This window comes from Aythya fuligula, chromosome 9, assembly GCF_009819795.1.
Source record: "Aythya fuligula isolate bAytFul2 chromosome 9, bAytFul2.pri, whole genome shotgun sequence".
Classification (NCBI taxonomy): Eukaryota; Metazoa; Chordata; class Aves; order Anseriformes; family Anatidae; genus Aythya; species Aythya fuligula.
Window position 1 is genome coordinate 13595754 of NC_045567.1, and position 23010 is coordinate 13618763.

Sequence of the window (23010 nt, forward strand, 5' to 3'; positions counted from 1 at the left end):
TTCAGATTTTGAGCAAGTTGAACACAAGCCTGCAGTATGCTTAACAGCAAGGGCGGCTAACAGCATCTATGCAGCATTAGCAGAAGCACAGTCAGTAGTATCAAGGGAAACTATGACTCCACTCTGCTTGGCACTTCCATTGCTGCATCTGGAACACTGCATTCAATTTTGGGTGCCCCAGCATGAGAAAGATGTTGATAACTTGGAGCAAGTTCCACAGAGAGCCATTAATATGGTGAGGGGGCTGGAAGCTTACTCCTTGAGGGAAGATGACGACACTGGTCTTGTTTTAGTTTTGAGAAATAGGTTCAGCAGAACCTAGAAGTAGCCTTCTAGTACTTGCAGAACAACAGGGACACATGCATGCTGCATGATGAACAAATAGTAGGAAAAAGAAATAAATTGGAAGAGAGGTTTCAATCAGAAATAAGGAAACACTTTTCCCCTCCATGATAGTCCGGCATCGGAACAGCTTGCCCTGAGGTTTTAGAGTCTCCATCTTTAGAGATTTTCAAGACTCCACTGGATGAAATCCTTAGCAATCTAGTCTCATCAGTGAGCCTGAATCATTCTATGATTCCAAGATGATTAGACAGTTTCACTCCACTGTGTCATGGCCTGACATTTAGCTGACTAGTGTATAATTTCAGCTGTTTTCTTACCTTACGTCCTCTTCGACTTTCTTAGAAGGCAGTAAGCCAGATACTCTCTTGTTTAAGTGTGGGAAAACCACAGATGAGCCACCATTACTCACTAAACAGAGATCTGTTAGCCTAACTGTAACAGTAAGACAATCTAAGTAACGTTTCGCCTCCTAAGCCAAAACCTTTATTTTGAGACAAGGCTCATTTTGGTTTTTGTTTGTTTTATGAGGGGGGGGGGCTGTTTTTTTCTTGCAGCTTCTAAAATCAAGTTATTGTGGTTACTTTTAAATCAGAGAAATTAACGAGTGTCTGCTATTCACCTTGAGTTCAAATTATCAAAATACTGAAACGCATGTGAAAGAATTAAAGAACACATCACAAAACCATCTCCTTAGCAATACACTATTCAATTAGGTCAAAGGAGACTTCTACCAGTGATTCAAGTTTCACCACGTATTTCTCAAACGCGAACTGTCCCACCTACAGATGGCACTACAGATCACAGCAAACAGCTTTACAGACCACGCTTTCCTGTGGAGACAGTTCTCTCACTACCACTAGCGTTAAGCAATTCGGCTTTAGATTGTTTGCTGCTTTGCCAGCACAGACCTACACTCAGGATTTAATGCTCGTAAGGAAATTGTATGCACCCCTGAACCTTCTCAAAGTGAAATGATATACATCTTTCCCTAGTCATTAGTACTGAAAGGATTAACATTCCCTCCCTACTCATCACTGTCTTGAATCTCTCTCCTCTTTTTTTTTTCTTCATTATCTTTTTGTATTGGAAAGTAAAAGAAATAAAGTTGTCAAATATGGTTCCAGGAAATATAAAGGATGAAAAGGAAAACAGATTGCCGTGAACAGGAAAACTGCAAACTGTAGTTCTAACTTTCACTAATACAGTATCTATGGGAACTACAAAATCCACTCTTCTGATCCAGAAGGAGTAAAGCAAAAACAACTCTGTCTTCCATTCAAAGTCCTCAGGCAACCTAAGCTTGCATACCACTACTCTATGTATATATACAAGCACACATTGCTAAAAAGTCATTTCCAGAGTCAGCTGCATAGAAAGAGTTCTTGTAATACAACCCGTAATCACTTCAGGGAAGCATTATATTGCCACTCTCAAGCAACTTTTGCATACACCAGTGTCAGCTGGATGAAAACTCATTTGGTCCAGAGTAACCACAGCAAAGACATATAATTAAGGCAAAAGAAACATGATTTAAGGTATTGCATCCACAGCTAACAATTTGCAAGCAAGAAAAAAAAAGACTGTCCCATTCTCATCACTTACAGTCCTACCAGCCTGGCACGCAGTGCAACAAAGCTAAAATAATGTCCAAGTGCATCTGGAATGCTGATCTCATTATAACTGGTTAATGGACTAATACTGAATTGGGCAGCAGCCTTGTACATCTAAAAAGTAAGTTTCTGTTTGAAAACAAGCTAGCTATGAGCTAGCTATGAACGAAGTGAGATACACTAACCTCAAGTTCCCCCGATCTCTAGTTTCGGCAAACAAAAATCATTAGAGATTGCACGTGCTGTACCAGTACTGCAGTATCATTACACCCTTGAGTTGATTAAAACCAAATATTAAAAAAAATGAAGTACCTCAGAAAGAAGTGTTCCTGAAACCAAAATGCATCAAGTTTTACAGAATAAAAACATTAACCGTCATGTACTACACATAGCAAGCATGCAGAATATAGACTGTCAATACATGATTTCTCATTTGCTTGTTTGATTGCTTTGGTGGTGTTTTTTTTTGTTATTGTTGTTTTTCTTCTAATTTTTAAAATATTGAGTGAAAGGTACCGAAAAAAAGCAGTCAGTAAAAAAGACTGGCAATATGTACATGACTACATGTTTACTGTAATAATTATATACATTTTTGAAAGCTAAACAAAGACATACAATAAAAAGAAATGAAACGAATGCTGCACTACCACACTTCAAATTGGTCCATCTATCCAACTGTAGTGCGTAAAAACTGCATTCCTCAAGCAGTATTCTAACTAATGAAATATGAGACAAACTTTACTGTAGGTGCCAGACTGAGAAAAGCCTAGTTTCAGTTCCACATAAACTAGCATCAATACCAATGTACATAACTAAGCTTTTAAATAGTCAAAGTATATGTAAGACCTCCCTCATATACTGAAGGTCAAACAACTGCTGGACTTTCACATGATACTTGAGACAAGAAGTCTCAAGGAAGACAGGTGGCTTTGTCACAAATGTCCAAATCTGGGCCACTTATAAGAATAACAAAGTAATCCACGCTGTATCAGGTTCTGTTCATATAACACTATATACCAGACCACCAGACTGTACAGGAAAAACAGTTGCTTCATCTAGCAAATAGCTCAGCAAGCCATATACTAACATCTATGGTAAGACTTCCCGAATTAGGCCCTTCTTCCTTTCAACACACTCGTCACTTTGCCACAACAGCACATCTGTTGTCATCAGTGCTGTGTCATGGACAAGTCCTTTTATTACTGGCAGCCTACTACCACATGAGGACAAAATCTGGAGATGCCGACTTGGTAACTAATTTACACATTTAAATGCTTCCCTACGGAATATTTAGAAAGATACAGGGTCAAGAACACCCTTTAGCTGATAAATTAGTCTTTCTTCTTGGGGACTTCCTGGTGGCGAAGCAAGCAAACTTCTGGTGAATTAGCTTCCCAGTTTCAGAGCAGGGTGAGTAATCACAAAGCCTGAATTTAACAACGTGCTCTTCTACACATCTCCATTTCTTTTTCAAGCTTCAGATCTTCCTCATCAGTCTCTAAGTACTTCCTGAACTTCTCTGTATTTTTTGCAACACAGTACCTTGATTTAGACAATACTTCCAGACGATACTTCAATGCAGATCAAGTAGAATAGAAGGGTTTTATACCACAGGCCTATATTGATGTGTCTTTTCATGTATTAACATGACATGGCAGACTCCCTTCAAGATTCACAACCAGCCCAGACCTTTTCCAAGAAACCACTCCTTAAATATTCAACCTCTATGGGTGCTACACAAGTAGAACCCAAGTGCAGGACTTGAGCCAGCTGAACTGGGGCCTACCCATTAATTACTTAAGCTGCTCAAAAGCACTCTGTAGTATTTGCTTCCAAAGCAGCCACACACCATTCTCTTCCCATTTATAATTTTATCAGGATATTTTCACTGATGGCTCAAACTAGGATGCACTCCTGCGGAATTTCATCAGATAAATAATCTCAAAATATAGCCTGTTAAACCATACCAGTAGTGTACCAAGGTCAGAACTGAGCACATTTAGTATTTCTTCCTACCAGGAGAATTAATACCAGGTTAGGAAGGAAAAGTGTGACAGAACTGTTTGCAACAGGCACACTGACTATATCTGGCTCTGTTACATAGAATCATAGTTTTCTGAGTTAGAAGGAACCCACAAGTACCATCCAGTTCAACACCCGGCTCCACATACCACCACCCAAATTCAGACCCTATGTCTAAGGGCGTTGTCCAAATACTTGAACTCCAGCAGGCTCAGTGCCGTGACCACTGCGCTGGGGAGACTGTTTCAGTGCCTGACCAGCCTCTCTGTGAAGAACATTTTGCTAACACCCAGCCTGAGCTGCCCCTGTCCCAAGTTCCAAGCCATTCCCTTAAGTACTACTGCTTGCCACCAGAAAAAAAAACACAGGGCCTGCCCGTCTACTCCCCATTGTGAAGAATGTGTAGGCCATGATGAGGTCTACCCTCAGTCTCCTCTTCTCTAGGCTGAAGAGACCAAGTGATTTCAGCCATTCGTCATACATCTTGCCCTCTAGACCCTTCACCATCTTTGCAGTCCTCCTTTATAAACTCTAATAGTTCTATGTCACTCTTATGCTGTGGCGCCCCAAACTGCATATAGTACTTGAGGCAAGGCAGCAGCAGCGCAGAGCAGGACAATCCCTTCTCTCAACCAGCTAGCAATGCTGCTCTTGATGCACCCCAGGGTACAGTTGACCCTCCTGGCTGCCAGGGCACACTGTTGACTCATATTCAATTTGTTCACTAATATACACTAATGTGCTTTTCCCTGCTCAATTTTCTTATCACTCACTAGTGAGAATTGATTTCATCTAATTTCCCAGAAAAGCCCTTCTATAAAAAACACAGCTGTATAAACAGCAGAAGCTTTCTTACAAACAGAAAAGTTTTCTTATCAAAAAGTTATGGCTTTCAATTTTCCAAATTATTCATGAAGTTACAACTGATGAGCAGTTGATATGGATGGGTGTATGCATACTAAACCTGTCAAGCTCCTAACTGAGAGTGTAAATCCAATTCAATGGTCACTTGATGGTACGTTTAATAAACACGTTTCTGACAAAGCAAAATGCATGCATCTGTTATCAAACATTCCAAAGGTTACATTCTCTAGGACTACTGAACTTCATACTTAAAGTATTTTATAAAATGAAGAAAATTTAGGGAAGTTGAGTTAATAGCCTCAACAAGAAGACTAGAACAGATAACATACCTCTACACTTGGGCTAAGGCTGCTTGGCAGTGTTTCTGATGTCACTGTTGTGCTTGGAAGGCTGGAGAAGTCCCAGGTGTTCACAGGCTGTATTGGTTCAGATGGTTGAGAGTGATCGATGCATTTTGGATTGTCCAGTAAGGTCACTTCATAAAATTCTTGAATATCTAAAGATGTGGGAAAAAAACAGCAAAGATGGTAACTATGGAGCCTGTGATATTCTGAGCATGACGTTTTCATCCCGCAAAACAAATTAAATACCTACTACTTTATCTGTGTATTACGGATGAAGCCGTATCACCACGACCACTTGACCTTTCCCCCAGGACACACAACTCACTCTATGCCCCATACCTCAGCGCTTAAGTGTCCCCACTCACTTCAGGCTTCTGCCACCTGTAGAACTGCTACTGGCAGCATGAGCTGCAGCAGAACAGCAGAAGCATACGGAATAACTGCAGTGGAATAGAAGAGATATCTGTTTCTGTTCATGGTATACATAACTTCCAATAACGTAACCTTCGGTTGTTTGATATCTCGTGTTCAAGGGCAATATTAGAAGGTGTTTTCTGTGGTACGTATTTTAATTAAACAAGCACAGAAATATGAGTATGCTGATGGAATCAGCAACAAGTTAAGAGAAGTTAGGAAAAATGAGATTGAAAACAGATTGATCAAGATACGCTGAAAAAGCAGGTGATGACTCAAGCAACAGAAATAGGATTAAACAGTATGAATTACAAACCATATTTATGAACTAATAGCTTTTTCTACAACCCTAAAGGCTCAACTGGAAACTTCTGGGGAAAAAGAATCTGGCTGCATTAGTTTATTGTTTTTGTTTTCTACTGACTTCCTATCCACTAAAGCAATCTAAAGAAGCATCAAGGGTGATACGTAAGCATACAAAACTTGATAGTGCAACTACTCATTAAAATCACTCAAAAAATATAAATCTGAAAAGGTATAGGATAAGGGAGGGACAGATAAACAAAGAATGTTTTTATAAAGCTTTTAGGCTCCTCTTGGAATTAAAAATAAAAAAAAAAAATGTTAAACAGCAGTTATAACTAATGTTTTTAATTACACCAGCTTCACAGAAGACAAACATTTCAGACAAAGCTAGCCCAAGAAGTAAATAGGATCCAGCCATCAATAGGGAGGGTTCTAATCTGCAAAATTTTGCAGCTTTTCAGCAGCTGTCCAGAGATGGTAACAGAGGCACAGTAACTAATTCCTTTATAGATGGAGTTGCACCACAAAAGAAACACCACACAAATGAGAGACATCTTACTGTTGGTAGTACTCCAGACTTAGACTTTGCTACAGAAATTGTACTCCCACTCTAAAGTCCAGAAAACTGCAGTTTCTCAACTTCCATTTCCGTCTTTTCTCTGAGCAAGAGTCAAATTCCTATCAACTGCTTACATTAATTTTTAAAGTTTCACTTGCTCTTCACGTTGCTGATTGGAAGAAACAGTAAGGGTTGCAGAAGACGTTAGGTGACCTAGATACACAGGAGCAAACCAGCCTAAGAGATACAAATTGCCTTTAAACCTTTCACATTAGCTCCCACGGTTGCAAATTTGTCTTGTAGCTGCATTAACATTAATACACCAATCAAGCATACCAAGTTTTTCCCCCCCCTATAGACAGTACTTTGTATATTAAAATAGGCAATGTTTTAGGTTGATCTTGCAGCTGCAATCCACAGCAACCAGGATGTGAAGATCATTACATTATTTATGGGAAGGGCTTATTTGTGCAAGTGTTTTACAGCAGAAATCTAGGGCATCCATCCTCAGTTCTGGTACTTTTAAGTCTCCCTGCCAGCGGAGGTAGCCATTTATTCATACTGCACAATGCCTTGTTTCAAAAGGACGTTATTTCCCACGCATCATCTCCACTCCTCCATCTATGAAGGACACAACAGCAGAGTCGCTATTGAAAGGTGTCAGACACATACACACTACTTAATATTGGGATTAGTTTCTGTTTATCCTGAACTTGCTCAAAAGCCAAAAAAAAGTTCCTATGAACTTGATGCCTACACAGTTTATTTTATTATTTTTTTTTTTTTTTAAAAAAAGGAAACACTAATTTACATTTCTACTATTCAGAATGCAAACATTAAGCCAAGCAGTCTGTGCACTTTGAATACATTCAAGTACACAAGGAATGAGTGGTGGATGCTTACATTTTTGTGAAGCCAGAAATTTAAGACATACTAAGTGCAACCTTAAAAAGGGTTTTCCTTCTGGTCTACTGCTATGTGTCAGCTTACAAAAATATTTTATCATGTGAGCATGATTAAAACATCTGATGAACTCTTATTAATCTGAAGATGCATTTTTATTTAGCATATGGAAAGTTCTGACATTTTCCCAGTTCTTGTAGATAGCAGGTAGTAAAATACATTTTTTACGTTACATTCATGGTTAATTCATTCTTCAAGTTGTGTGCATTTTTCATGTCTATCAGACTGAGGCGCAAACTAAGTTAAAGAAAAAAATTCCCATCAGAGACCACAGAACAGTTGAACAAAGCAGTTTCTAACTAGAAGGGCAACATTAGAACAGCTAGCTGACATTTTAAAACAGCAGCCAACAGGGAAAATCCCAGAATGGCTGAGGCTGAAAGGACCTAAATGACCACCTGGTTCCAACCTCTTGCCATGGGCAGGGACACCTCCCACCAGCCCAGGCTGCCCAACTCCCATCCAGCCTGCCCTTGAGCACCTCCAGGGATGGGGCACCCACAGCTTTCCTGGACAGCCTGGGCCACGGCCTCAGCACCCTCTGAGGGAAGAATTTCTTGCTCCTGGAGTCATGTCCGCTTACATGTAAAAGCACAGTAAGACAAACTAGCAATGTTTAATGACATCGAGAGCAGAAGTCAATGCACAAAGAAAGTAACAGAACACCAATTCTAAAAGGGATTTTTTAAGACAAGAAAGAGAAAACGATTTTTTGTTAATTTATCAGTCCCGTAAGAAGGTAAGCAGTTGAAACAAACAATCCTCTCAGTTTGCAAGCAGATTTTTTCCCCCTTCTCCTATTCTCCCCTCATCTTAGTTTCTTTCTTTGGCCAGGCTCCTATTCACCAGTAACATGATACACCAGAAGCTAATACTGTTCACTCTTACAAAAAAATTATAATCTACCAAAATTAAAACCCAAATCAATTTTGCAAGTGGATTCCAGATTCACTAAAAACCATAACAGTGATTAGAAAGGCAGGAGAAATGCCGAAGCAAATCAATTCTTACAGCCCCTCCTACACTAAGTAAGGTCAATGGCACTTGAGAAGTCTGTGTCAATTCGGTCTAGAGGCTCTGTCTCTGAGGACAAGGATTGCAATCAGCAACACGATCCCACTCCTTCAGACAGATTTCTTCCCTGCTCTTCAGAAATCAGACACAAGGCTTCTGCTTGTCTGATGCTTTTTGCAATATATGCAATAAAAAGTAGACTTTCTTGAAAGTATTTAGAAGAGTTCAGCCAGAGAGGACCCACAACGCTAACCAAGCCCAACTGCCCGACCACTTGCACGCTAACCAGAAGTTAAAGCATATTATCGAGGGCATTACCCAAACACCTCGAACGCTTTGGGATCACTTACGATAGACGTGCATTCTAAAAACCTCATTGTGAAGCAAAGGCCTGTGCATATCCCTTTCCTGCAGGGATGGATAACTTTAGTACAGTCAGTTAATAAAAAAAGCTGAACAAAGTTTTTCTCTGCTTTCACCTCTGCATGAACTGTTACTCTGCAAGTCAAAGATGGGATACATACAACTGTATTTTCTTTAGGGAAAGGTGACACCCCATAAAGAAGGCGTTGGCATTGCTTCTAACAGGCCACAGGCCTCGTGTTAAGCTACTTACCAGGCCCCTGGACTCGTCTTGGCCTGCCTGCAGCTTTGATTTAGTTTGTCTAGCTCTAACAGCAGTTATCTAAAGATCAGGTTACTTAATTATTTTGTGTAGATTTTACTTAGCTTCAGACAATTCTATGGTGTTACATCTATTACATATAGAGAGAATACAAGAAGGTAACACATACAATATTATATATTTAAATTTGCATATAGATATACATAATATAATCAGTATCATATATAAATATATGTGGAACCAATAGGTATTATATCACACAATTGTCCGAAGCTATGTAAAAGCTATATATACAACATACAAAAGTGTACACCCAATTTGTGTATATATTATTTATATAAATAAAAATATAACCACATGTGCATGTGTTTGTGTAACTAGTAAATAGCAGTAAGAAGCAGTTATCCTACAGGCAGTTGGTTACCTATGGCCCTAGAATAAAAAAGAAGCATACACATAGGATGACAGCACACACCTTTAAAACACAGGCACAAGATGACACTGGAGGCTCCAGGGCTATAAGCAGCTCACCAACCCAACAACAGAAAGCAACAGTGAGAACTGGGCAAAAAAGTTTGGGGGACAACAGAATAAAGAACAGTCATGCAGTGTATGTCAAACACCACACACAAAGAAAATAATTCTAACATAGGACTGCAAAATAATGAATAAATAACAAAGTGTGGAGTACATTAGCAAACAGAAGCAACCTCAAGATGACAACAGCAAGGAAGAAGAAGCCATGATCACACATCTCCCAGGGAAGGATTTGCAGCACCAGTCTCGCATTCCTTGCCCTGTCCCCCCAGCAATCAGTGCTGCAGCTGAAGCCAGCTGCCTTAAGGCAGTGGGAACGTGAGCACGGCACCGCAGGAAGGGGCAGGTACAAGAAAGCTTGTGAATATTAACAGCATATAACACCAAGTATGCTGATAGCACTGAGACTAATAATAGCTTTCTGATTAGGCTGTTATGACTTCAGGCTAGCATTCTTGGCTTCGCCTTTAAGGTGCATTTCCTTGTGCCCATATGGAGATAGCGTGCAATGATTTGTTGGGAATTGAAGCAACCCAGTCTGCAGCTTGAATGCAACCAACTGGCAAAGTGCTCACACTAGAAAAAACAAAGTGAACAGTACAGGTAGTGAGTGCAGCACCTAGCCTTATTGAAATAAAACTAACATCACAAATCATATCCCAGATCAGTAAACTGCCTGAACATCTCAAAATGAAGCCATATATAACACTGGATTGCAGTAAGATTTAATCCCTATACACTTGATGCCAGCCCCGTATCTCTGAGAACTCAATGCTCAAGCTCCTGCAACAGATGAGATCTTTTCCAGTCACCTTTACAATTTTCTCCATGAGCCCTTTAAGGAAACTTTGGCAGTGATGTTAGCTTTTGGGATAAGTAAGTTGTCATAAAAAGTTCAAAAAGGATAAACAGTTTGCTGCTCTTCTTTTGATGGAAATTTGAAATTGTACTGAAAATACAGTGCAATTACACTGAAATTACAGTGAAACAGCCAGAACACAGTAAAACCAATAGTATACCTCATACCTCCTTTAACAGTTACAGGGAATAGCAAGCATATGCAATTGCAAGTCACGTGCCTGCAGACAACGCTTTACACTCACCAGCATCGGCCAGAGCAAGGACCAGAAAGGAATTGAGATGATTGCAGTATTAACTATACAGGCATGGGAATCACAGGTAACATGCAAAACCAATCCAGTAATAAATCTTCAAAAATTACCCCTTAAAAGGTTTAAAAAAAAAAAAAAAAAAAAAAAAAAAAAAAGAGCTCCCAAGCCCCTTATGCTCTGAATCTACTTGTATTTCAGTTGAGTTTCAGGAAATCCTGCAGGGTACAGCATTTGCAACCTGTAAAGTCTCTATTTTGCACCCATAAAAGTCATATGCTCTCTCTGGAAAGGGACTGGGCACTGCTTTCAGAGAACGGTTGTAACTTGAAGCAAATGCTAAAGTACACAATTATAGTGGCTTACAGTTTAAAGTCAGTTTCGTTTTCAGACTTGGCTAAGTGTGTTACAGACAGGCACAAAAGACAGTTGATAGGAGCTTTTGGCTTTCTAACAAGTATTAAGCAACTCCCTGGATTATTTTTTTTTTTAATTTATTTTTTAACATGTCATTCTTCAGGTTCTATTTTAAAATCCTGGTATTAGACCTTTAATGTTACGGTATCAAGGGAATAGCTAAAATTTCACTGGCATTTACTACTTAAAAGGAAGAAAAAACTAAAAACTTTTTAAATTAAAAATAGTTATTTGATGAGCACAGTAATCGACTGTTTTTAGGGTTTGCATTTTTACACTTTAATCATCTTGGCCATTTGTGGGTTATAGGTGGTGTTACTTAAATAAACTCCAGGAAATTCCAGACAAGCTTAACATTTCATGGACTAAAACAAGGACATTTACTGCAACAGACTGCACTGGACAGCATGCAGGTAGAACAGCCAACTGTTGCCCTTATGCCATACACTACAAAGTTAAAAGCTTACCACGACACACACAAGTTAATGCACCAAGTAGAGATGCCATTAATTGCATCCTCATTTAGAGATTTTCTGATTTAATGTATTTAACATCTTTGTGCACAAACAAAGAATTTAGCAAGTGTATCTTTGTTTTCGTTTGGCACATTCTTAATAAACTCAATTCCTCTTTTGCATTCTAATCCACTAACCCAGAACAATCTTTTGGAGATGTTGTGGTGATCCCTTCCTGTTATCTCCCTGTCCACTAGATATAATTAAATTTCTCCTGAGGACAAGAAGGACCAGAGAAGGATCAGGAAAAACAGTAAGGGGGCAACAAAAGAGCTGCACGCGACTGCTTCCATGGATGACACACAGGAAAAAGAATTTGCTTAAATCATTACAAAAACTTTGAAAGTAAATTAAGCTATATAGGTAATATAAGTAAGCATTCATGAGCCACTTTCAGCCCTCTTCAAATAATAACAACAACAAAAGTATTTCAAAATCCAATGCATCTAACAGTAAAAGAAACTTCTTTAGTGTAGCTCAAAATTCATTCCCAATCTGTAATTTGTTTCCAAAGGCTATCCTATTCCAGAGAGATGGGTCAGTATACCCTCAATCTTCCACATTCCCCAAAGGGGGGGGGGGGGGGGGAGTTGTACTGATTTTTCTCAGAATACTTCAGTGAAAACCGACAAGTTTCAGAAAGCTTCTTAAAGTTGCTACACTGGATCTTGTCCATAATGCTCACTGTGATCAAAACGTATCTATAAAAATACATGAATGCAACAAACATGGTAATATTCCTCAAATATACTTGTAAGTTCAAAAGATTTGCCATCTGCAGATTTCTTGAGCCACTGAGAGGCTCTATATTTAGGACCCATCAATGGCCTTCTCTTCTGCAAACACGTTCAGCTTCCTGTTCCTTAAATTTCTGCACTCAAAGCAAGCCCTGGAGAAGGCAGTCTACTCAGTGTCAAAAACCCTGAATTTCTTGGGTTTAGCCCCACCTAATGAACTGCTTCATTTGATGCCCCTTAGTTCTTGTCTAATGCCAGTTATGATGCATCTTTAATTACCCTTCTACATGCTGCTCAGTTTTAGGCTGGAGTGTCCTAAAACTTTCTCTTTTTCTCTGACATTCTCTGTGCAGGAGCTTCCTCCTACCTCATCACCAAGTTGTTCCTCCTCCAACTTTTTCTGTTTCTCCTCCGGCCTTTTGAGACCACAGGAAAGGAAGAGACCAAAACACCATAACCTGTATGAGAGACCTGGGCACAACTAGTTTTTTTGCAGTTGTCATAATAATCAGCACCGTTTTATTCTTAAGTGTTTTCCTAAATGTTCCTACCATTCAGCCGGCTTGGACTGCTACTGAACACCAAGCTGACACGTTCACGGAACTCCTCACAATGTCAACACCCATTCCAGGTGGGCGATGCTCAACTCAGAGCAATACCTTGCAGCCTTATGTTAATAGTCAGAGTTCCTATGAGATCATACTGCTTGGAAATCAAGTCCTTACAGTTTGAAATGGACATTTTAATAATGAGCTCCTCAGCCTAAGTCTCACAGAAGCAGCATAAAAGCGTAAGAGGCTTGAAGTGAAACCTGTTTTCAAAGTTAGTGGGTTTCAGCTATGGTTAACTCTGCACTGATATTGGTGAGGTACTGCCTTTCCAGCAGACATCCAACAGGCAAAGAAACCAACTTCAGCCAACGTCAAAGAAGTCAGAAAACCACCAGGTATATTTGCATCAACATACTGACTTTACAGCACGTAGCATTTTAATACCAACTTTGTTCAGAGGAACGCCTCCGACTGCAACCACGCGTCCTCAGGCTTGCAAGTGATCAAGGAGCTTATGAATTCTTTCACAGGTTGACTTATTTCAGCTTAGTATTTCACCTGTAGATCCATCTACGTGAACAACTCTTATGCCATCTCTCATACATCTGCCTCTTATCAAAGATATTCATCCAACTACAGCAGATGCAAAAGCCTGACTTTTCCAAATACACGTAGCTTCATAAACAAGCCTGCTAACAGCTTGGTTATCTACAGGCTGTCTGGGAAGATGTGTCACCCCTTTATAAATTACACGGGTCTCAATTTCTAGGAGAGGGGAGGAAAGAAAGTCTTTCTTACTTAGGGCTTCCTGCTGCTAAAGCAGCTGAAGCAGCTAAAACTTAAGACTTAAAACTTCTAGAAAGGAAAACAAAGGTCAACATGTTATTTCAGTTCAGAGCAATTTGAGATGTATGGCTTCTGCCAAGTCCTTAGCAGCCCTATATAATAGATACACAAAAAGTAAGTAAGGCAAGAAGAGTCTACCAATGCTGCAAGATTTCCATTTTTCAGTTGTAAAGCTGTTCCTATTAACTCTAAGCAAGTCACTATCCTGTGTTACTCTACCTGCTGTACCAAGCTAAGAAAATCCATTTAATGCAAATAAACTTGAATGCAAGACCTGAAAAGTGAACGATTAGCAATCAACAAGAAAATACAAATGTGAAGAGAAGCTTCGTATTCATTTGCCAAGCCAACAGAGCCAACTAAGTATTCTCTTTGTGCATTCATCCTTCAGCCCCACCCCCAGGAGAAAGCAATGTTTGTATTCATAGTATGGAAAGGGAAAACCAGCCTCATGAGGAACCCTGCTGCAGGGTTGGTTGGTTTGTTTATTTTTAAACAGAAGTTGATTACTGCTGTGCACCATCAAGGTGCCTTGAAAAATCCAAGTTGCAGTGCAACATTCCCAGCACGCACGTTGGGCTGGGTTCTGTTCTGCTGCATCCTTTGCCACAAGCAGCAGCACCCAATTCGTCCTCCTCAACCCTTCTACTTGTTTCAGTGACTGTGTCCGAGGCTTTAAGCCTTCTTTCTGCGCACACAACTTCTAGCTCTCTGAGAAATATTATTTTCCACTTCTGACACAGATACACCTTCATTTGCACTCAGCTGAAACTGCTCTCATCTAACGTCAGATCTAGTTGCTTACTCTCATTTGTCTGGCTGCTTTTTACAGCAGAGACTCGTTCAACTCTTTGCCAGCCTGTCCACTTCTATTTTCCAAATGGTTCATTCACATTTTCCTCTCTTCTCACTGATTGCTTCTTCAGCCTATTTTCAGATGGTCTCTTTCCAATTTTCCTTCAGAATCCCACAGGGTCTTGCCCTCTATGTTCAGACTTAGCAGTAAAAACTTACTGAATTTAAAACTGTCATCACACAGTTCAAAGTTGGCATAACCACCTCCTGCTGTCCAAACTCTTTTCCATTTAATATTACCTCCTGCACACTTAGTCATCAACTGAAGTCAGAAAATACATTTTATGTATATATACATAAATGAACTCCCAGTTATCCACCCTCTCCAAATAACTCAACTGCAGTTCCAAACTATTAGCGGCCAATATAACAATGTACCTTTTTCTTAAGATAATATATTTGTTACTGTCAGGTAACAGAAACCTGACAGCGGCACAAGTGCTACTAGTAAGCATTAATTGTAGGGTCTCCCCTAAATAGTGCCAGTACAGGACTGAGAAGGATTCTTTCCAAAGGAATGAAGTTTGGAGGAGGGGAAAAAAAAAAAAAAAAAAAAAAAAAAAACACACCGTTTTTGGGGTAAGTTCCCACTCAAACATCTGCACTTCCATACAGGTGCACAGCCCTCTGCTTGAAAGAGACAGCACAGCACTTTTTTGGGGTGTTTTTTTCCCTCTTTTGTCAACTGTGAGCTGGCAGACTTTAAGGTAATTATCTGGCACTGGTGGCACCACACACTACCATCTCCCCCAGAAGTAATACTTGCACACTTCCTGCAGCCAAATTCTAAAACAAGATTCTGAAAATGGGACTTAAACCTGCAATACTTCTACAATTTGTCCACAAGTTTTCCTTATTGCATCTCTGTCCTGGACTGACTACCTTTGCAATTCAAACCAAAATAACTCAGCTTTTTTGAGGACGTGTCTGCATGACTAAATCCCTGTAAAAGCTTTACCAAAGAGCTCCACAGCTTCTCTTAATTTAGAGAAGGAACATGAAGTTAAGAAGGTTATCCTAGTGTCAGCCCTACACCTCCTGCAGTCCCTTCACATTCCTCCAAATTTGGCCTAGTTAGAATTCAGGAAACCATCTGTGCAAGGAGACAACTCGGCCACTGTTAGAGTTCAGTTTCTTTGAAGATTCATTCCACCTGCATCAAAGCAAACACCATCCCTCAAAACACAGGCCACGAGATGCACAGGACAAACCTCAGAGTAACTAGGCACACGGCATTCCAGCTGCAGAGCTGATCAAGATGTTCTGCCCTCACTGCTGGGATCACCACGGAAGCAAGCGTAAGATTAAAAGCAAATACTCTCTCTTGCACTTTCCCCTTTCCTCTTCATTGCTCCCAATCACTGAAGCAAATCCTGAGGGAGAACCAGAGCAAAGGTGGGTACTTTGCAGCGTGACGGCAGGCAGGCATCAAAACTAGGAGAGAGAGAGGTATAGGAACACAAGAAGAACAAACTACAAACCATACAGCAAGTAAACTTTTCCAGAAGCTGGAAACTGCAGCCATTATTCCGAAGTTCAGCTTTCTTTTCATGGATAAACAGCAGATTTATTGACAGTTTTCTTGTAAATAACTCCTTTTAATGGCAGCACTGTAAACAGAGCAATGCTGTAATTGACAAATTTCAACTCCTGAAAACTGAACACAGCCACTAGAACCACAAGGGTACTCTCGTCACAATGCTGTTTGCCTGCACACCAGCAACTCCTCAACTTACAGCAGCCTTACGTCCTATTTTAGACCACCAAAAGCAGCTCCTAATGCCATTGCACTGCCACAAACACGCAGAAGTATGCAGCACAGAAAGCAGTTAAAACCATCGACAGAACTGGAATACAGCAAGCATATGCCTACACGACGACCCCAGAACCTGCCACACTACCAAGTTGTGTTACGTGCATACAAACAAAACGATAGGTAGTTCTTTAAAAAGGAGGAGCAGCGAGCATCTGTTTCCTTCATCACTGCATTCCTTTAACAGGGTGACATAAAGTTCTTCCAACAATCTGGGACATTCTTAAGCAGCAACAAACTACATGGCAGTAGCACACTCACAGCTGAATTAACGCTCCAGACAGCAGGACACTAAGTTCACTGTCAGTCTTATCCTCCCTCCATCCAGATAATGCAAAATACATGAAAATAATCAAGTAATTAACTACCTTGGAAGACAACTCTATGTCAAATCCAGCTGAAACAGACGAACATTTGCACAAGTTTCAGGAATAGGACTACGCTAAGCCTACTCACAGAGGATCCTTAGGAAACCCAGCTGAAAAGCAGACAAACACCTTACAGCTGCAAGAATTGTACTGATGAATGTTGTGGTCTCAAAAAAAAGAGCAATGTTTTGTTAGAGAAGTTACAGTCTGGGGGTGGGAGGGAGGGGTGTCACAAAAACACAGCAAGGATAAGATTTCAAGCTAAAAATACCCTATTTAGCAACTACAATTTCAATGGCATGCAACATAACAGAAGATGTAATTCTCTCAGAATTTTCATCTAATAAAAAAGCAATACTCACTGTCCCACCAGATCCTTGACTAAGTGTCAAGAATTTCTGGACTGATAATATACATACTACTCAGCTAGAGTCTGTACAAATTTGTGAGAGTGCCTCAGTTGCGATTAAAAAAAAAAAAAAAAAAAAAAAAAAAAGGCCAGTAGTCCACAAGGTAGCTTTCCTCCCTCAAGTTAAGTAAAGAGCAGTCTTATAAAACAACACATACCCATGACTAAAATTCTCTCAGGCCTGAGCAGATCTGAGGTTAACTGTGTCATCATGCCATATGTTCTATTAACTAACGGTATCATTGAAATAAAAGCTGATATCAAAGTTTTCCCAAGAGTTTGGCATAAAGCTTCTGCTTTAATTGCATTTGACTTTAATTTAGCTATCAAGTACAGAAAGTACTTCCACACCAGCTAATTGAAAGGGAGCTAAAAGACCAAGAACGTCTACGGGGATGCTCAGAGAGATGTGGTCACCTGCCATCTGCTGGGCATTTGGTCAGTCCACTCCAAAGGGTCCCGACTTTGAGGAGTGCTGACCCCACTACAGCCTAAAATCTAGGGCTGTTGCCTTAACTCACTTCAGAAAGTGAACGTGGACAGAGCTTAGAAAGCTCCCAACAGCTTTATATTCCTATAAGTTAGCAGTCTGACTCCAGTCAGACTGCTAACAAACCTGAACTGTTTGCCTTAATGTGACCAGCAGTTTCACACAAACTCCAGAGAGAAGACTTATTTCTCTGGTGTGTGAAAACATTAACAGCACTTTTAATATATTCTCTCCAATTCACAATGCTCATTAATCCAGACAACAGTTAAAAACTTAATCACTGGAAGAAGGGGAAAGGTGTTTCTTGGTTCAGTGACGATTACAGAAACTGCTACTTTTTTCTTCAAAGTTTCCCATGCCGGATATTTATTGTCAGCAATGGCCAGCACACAAGCACCATATCTTCATACACATCTTCATACAAAGGACTCCAAGTTAAAGAAATTAGGCCAGTCACACGTACAAAATTCACCGCATTCAGACTCCACCAGACAAATTTGCCATTTTAAAAGTCTTCAGATGCGCAGCTATAAAAAATGGTTAAAATAAGATAGAACAGGTAAGAAAGAATACAAGTAAGATAGCACGGCCAACTCCACTGCCAGAGTACACAGAGACCATTTTAAAGTTCTTTTTTCCTGAAACCTGTGCAAATGGAGTTAGCTATTGTGAGAGAAATGAATATTTCTGAAAGTAGTAAACTACTTTTGTTTATAGCTACAACTAGTAATATTTTTAATTTCAGAAGACTATTTTCCATATGGTCAGTCAGCTGCAGTACTCAACCCATCAAAAACAAACAGGCTTGGATTACACAAAACGATTCTGTTTATAAACACAAGTCTACTTCAGAAGTGCCTCCCTTAGAAGCATTAGCTTTCCACATGCAAGCGTTCCTCCTCTTCTCATTTCAAAAATATGAAAACATCATATCTGTGCCTGTACAAGTACCTGTATCTTCTTTAAAAGGTTCAAAAAAAATCTAAGCTAGAAAACATATCTGCAGAAGCATTACCCCTTTATTTTAAGAATAATGCCAAATTCTTTACTAAAGTGAAATTAAATCATATCCCACCTCTCCTTAGGTGGGTATCTTTCTTTGGTCATTTAATAAACTGACTCACCGTACCAATTATCAGTATATCAATAACAAGCTATTTTTAGCTACAACCAGGAAATCATACGGTAGAAGAGATGCTACACAATACTCACACCGTAAAATAGGAAATTTACTTAAAACCAACACTCTTTCTCAAACTGATTTTAAAGGCTGCTAATATCTATTTAATTAAAGAATTAGACATCATTACACTTGGCTGGTGGAACCAAGTAGAATGGGAATACCACGTTATAGAACACAGAAAATCAAAGACAGGCTTTTTCACTGATTGTTTTAAGGATGTCACTAACATCTGGTTACCAATTTTGTTATTTCACTTAGATAAAACACTGATGCAATAATGTCAATTTTGTAACACAGGTTGTTCACACTGGTTAGTCACCATCTTAACTCAAATCATTTTAAAGCCTAATTTTATATTTAAGAAGTAGGCCAAGTGTATACGATTGCTGAACTAAAATCTGTTGGAAGAATTAAAGGAAAGGATAATGTGGAAAAAAAATAAAAATGTGAGAATACCATTTATTCTTCAGCATCCAAATTGAAATTCACAAAAAAAAATTAATTCATCCATGTGATTCTAAGTAGACAAAATATTAAGTATTCCTGAAGAAAAAGCTACAGATTTCCCCCACTATAAAAATACAGACATATTCCTGTGCATAAAATCATGTGTATTTTTTGCTTGAAAGAACATTATTTGATTGCCAAGTTAAAAATCACACTAAAAAAGATGCATGAAGTTGACAGCAGATCCTGACTGAAGCCTTCACAAACATTCTCACCTATCATGGACAGGCGGGTCTTGGATGTAGTGCAGTAACTTGGCAGAAAAAGCAAAAAAAAATAAGTAGATGGAAGTCATTTTGTTTGTCTGGCTTTGTTTCTTTGTATTTTTTTTTTTCCTTTAGTGGTTTACTTTTTTTTTCTTTTTTTTTTTTACTATTAAAAAGAGCAGAAACTATAAATGGCATGCTTTCTAGAAAATGTATCTATTTCAGAAATAAATTCATAGCTGAGCTTGGATCCTTCTGTCAGAGCAGCATCGGGTATTTAAGTTAGGGATGCACCTCAACTCCTTTAAAAGTCACACTTCAAGAAATCAGGTACCAGTTAATTAAAAATGCAGTATTTCAGATAAGTCTAACCTGCAATACAACTTCAACCAGACTGCTCCCAAATCTTCATGGGAAGAGGATAAGCAGGAACAAGCTTCAGGGCTTCATAATCGACACAGCTGTCCTCCACACAGCACCTTTTCCAAGGTGTCGCTCCCCTTCTGCGTGACTCTATGCAGTAGTCATGCCATACAAAGATGCTTCCAGAAAGCCAATAGTCACAGACAGCCTGCCCCGAACAAGAACTCCTCTGACACATTTCCAAAGAAAGAAGCAGGTTAAAAGAGAAAGATTAAAGCGGACAGCGTAAATTGCTTGGAAGGTACCAGACTTCTGTGCTATGACCTTTCAGAGAACCAACCGTACAGTTAAGCAGTAAATGCAAAGTTAATGCAAGGCATCCAAGAAGCATGACACCTAAAGCGTGTGCAGAGATCAACTGAACTGGGCAAAACCTCGTATCGTATGGCTGCAGCGTAACATCAGACAAGATCAGCAAACAGGCCATACAGCCCACCCAGGCATCGACACATCCCTGTTTCCTCCTCTTGCAGGAGAAAGGCAGCAGAGACCAGGCAGCCTCCTGATTAAGGAAAACTGCTACTAGGTGCAGAGTCATTAAGACAATCAAGTTCTTTAAGCGGACATTAGAAGACACCGTGTCTTGCAGGTTACAATACCAAAGGCTAATTCCATGCCACAGACAGGTACATCATTGAGTATTAATGAGGGACAATCAACAGTGAAATTTCCTAGATGAAAATAAAAAGCGTAACTGCAGTACGTTAAATTTCTGATACTTCAACATTCTGATCCACCGATGAGCAAATCTTGTTCACACATATCCCACAGAGATGTGCAACTTTTCATTAGGGAGCTGCTTGGCATCAGCTGAGTACTGCAGAGAAACACACAGAGCTCCAGCAACTGACCTACTGAAACTGACCTCTTTCAGAACTGCCTTTCCTGAACTTTTCCCATCAGTTCAGTAAGATGACTGTCTTTGGAAAACCCACCTGAAGATGAAATAAATGCCCCAGAAGAAAACATGCTGCTTGCAGCAGTGCACGTTTCTATTGTGCCTGCCCTCACGTTTCCACCACTATACAGATTCCAAGAAGCTACAGCACTACAACACTTCTATGACATGCTACACACACTGTAACTCAGGTAAATGCCAAGTGATAAAGGAAACCTATATGATCTACAATGTTAATATTAATACAACTCACATGCAAGTTACTTTGTTAAAAGGGAAGGACGCAGAACTTCAACAAGAAAGTAACTCTTGAGGGTAAACTAACAAATCCTTTACTCTTTATAGCTGCTATAAAAATAGCGACAACCAATTAAGGAGAAGACACCTCACCAGCTCCCTGTAGAAGTTTCAAAATCAAGTCAGCATTCTGCAAGTTACGTTAATGCTCAGGTGTTTGGTTTTTTCTTCTCCTCCTAACAGATGTGCATGAAATTCAAAACTCGATATAAGTACTTCCACAAGATCTACGTGAAAGCTTTCAAGGAAAAAGCATTGAAAATACTTTAAACTAAGAATTAGCAGCAATGTTTTCACTCCACTATGCAACTGGAAAAAAAAAAGATCACTGTAGCCTTCCCGAACATGGGTTTCTTCTCATTTAGTTTAACTTCACAGTTGAAACATACTATTTGCAAGCTTGTTGAAGTCATTCAGCACGAAGATTTGCCTGAATTCTACTTTAGAATGAAACTACTTTAACTCGTTTGCTAGCCTGTTACGTACACACCCACAACAAAAACATACTCCTTGGAAATTGTCCGGATCGATACAAATACACATGAGAAAGGAGCCTACATGAAGCAGTTCACAATAACATGCTCCAGAGGGAAAAAACTGCAGCACACACCAGCGTTAAGCCACCCGGGGCCGGCCGAGTAACTCCTCAGAAGTAAGTTACCTAAAACAAGTGTGCTGCTGATTGGCAATAGCACGTGTTACTCCGCCAAACAAAAACACGCACTGAACGCACGAGGTTCCTCGCGTAATGCCGCAGCAATCCTTCCCCCCGGACACCACCAGCGTGACAGCCGGGGCAGCCCACAGCCCGCCGCGGGGCGAGCCCAGCCCTTACCGATCAGAGCCTGGAAGAGGTTGCTCTGGAAGATGTTGATGACCCGCTCGATGGAGTTCCGCAGCTGCCTGTCCTCCGCCTGGCTCAGCTTGGAGCGGTACTCCTCCAGCAGGCGCAGCGCTCGTTGGGTATCTGCAAGCGGACAGCGGGCACAGCGCTGAGCACGGGGGTGCGGGTGGGACCCCGGGGGATGCCCCCACACCCCCACACACACAGAGGGGACGCGGAGCTCGGGGCCGCCCCCACCCCACCGCGCTTTGTCCGGGCACGGGGCCGGTCCCGGGGCAGCCGAGGAGCCCGGCGCGGCTCTCACCTTGCTTCCTGACGGGCATGGCGCCGCGCTGCCCCGCGGCTCCGCCTCACACGCTCGGAGCCCGCCGGGGCTCCGTGTGAGGGGGGGGGCGGCACGGCTCCCCCTGCAGGCCGGGCCCTGAGGGGGGAGCGGCACCGGCGGAGCGGGTAGGGAGCCGGGCGGGCACAGCAGCGAGCCGGCTGCTCCGGCCGGAGAGCGGCTCCGCTCGGGGCTCCCCGCAGCGGCGGCGCCTCCTCGGTGAGGAGCAACACGGAGCGAGCCGGGCCGGGCCGGGCCGGTGCCACCGGGGCAGGGCAGGCGCCGGCCGCTCCCGCTCGCCCCGCTCGGGAATTCCAAACTTTCCAGGCAAAATGGCGGCCGGGAGCCCGGGGGGGGGGGGGAGAGGCGGGGGGGGGGGGGAAAGCGCGGCCCCCCCTCCGCCACGTGACCGGGCCCGGCGGCCACCCAATCAGCGCGAGGCTCGGCGCGGGGCCGGTACCTTGCTGGGCGGGGGGGGAGGAGGCAAGGTGAGCGCGCCCCGCCCCGCCCCGCCCCGCCCCGCCCCGCGCCGCTCCCTCAGGCGCTGAGGGGACGCCCCCAGCGCGGGGCAGCGGGGGGCTGAGGGGGGTTCGGGGTGACCCTAAAGGGGGCACGGA

General features: G+C 41.4%; 1 protein-coding gene across 15 annotated transcripts in view; it reads right to left on the reverse strand.

Moving 5' to 3' along the window:
- Positions 1-22533, reverse strand: part of DLG1 (discs large MAGUK scaffold protein 1) — a 155473-nt gene extending 132940 nt beyond the window's left edge. For 2 of the 15 annotated variants that reach the window (XM_032193648.1, XM_032193647.1), the window contains exons 1-3: positions 22376-22533; positions 22063-22194; positions 5171-5337 (exon numbers count right to left, since the gene is read on the reverse strand). In XM_032193648.1, the coding sequence (XP_032049539.1) occupies positions 5171-5337; positions 22063-22194; positions 22376-22394 (318 nt within the window). In that variant the 5' untranslated portion in view covers positions 22395-22533. The remainder of the gene's footprint in view (positions 1-5170; positions 5338-22062; positions 22195-22375) is intronic. The other 13 variants (XM_032193655.1, XM_032193652.1, XM_032193660.1 and 10 more) reach the window with 10 other exon arrangements.
- Between the last annotated feature and the right edge of the window lie 477 nt (positions 22534-23010).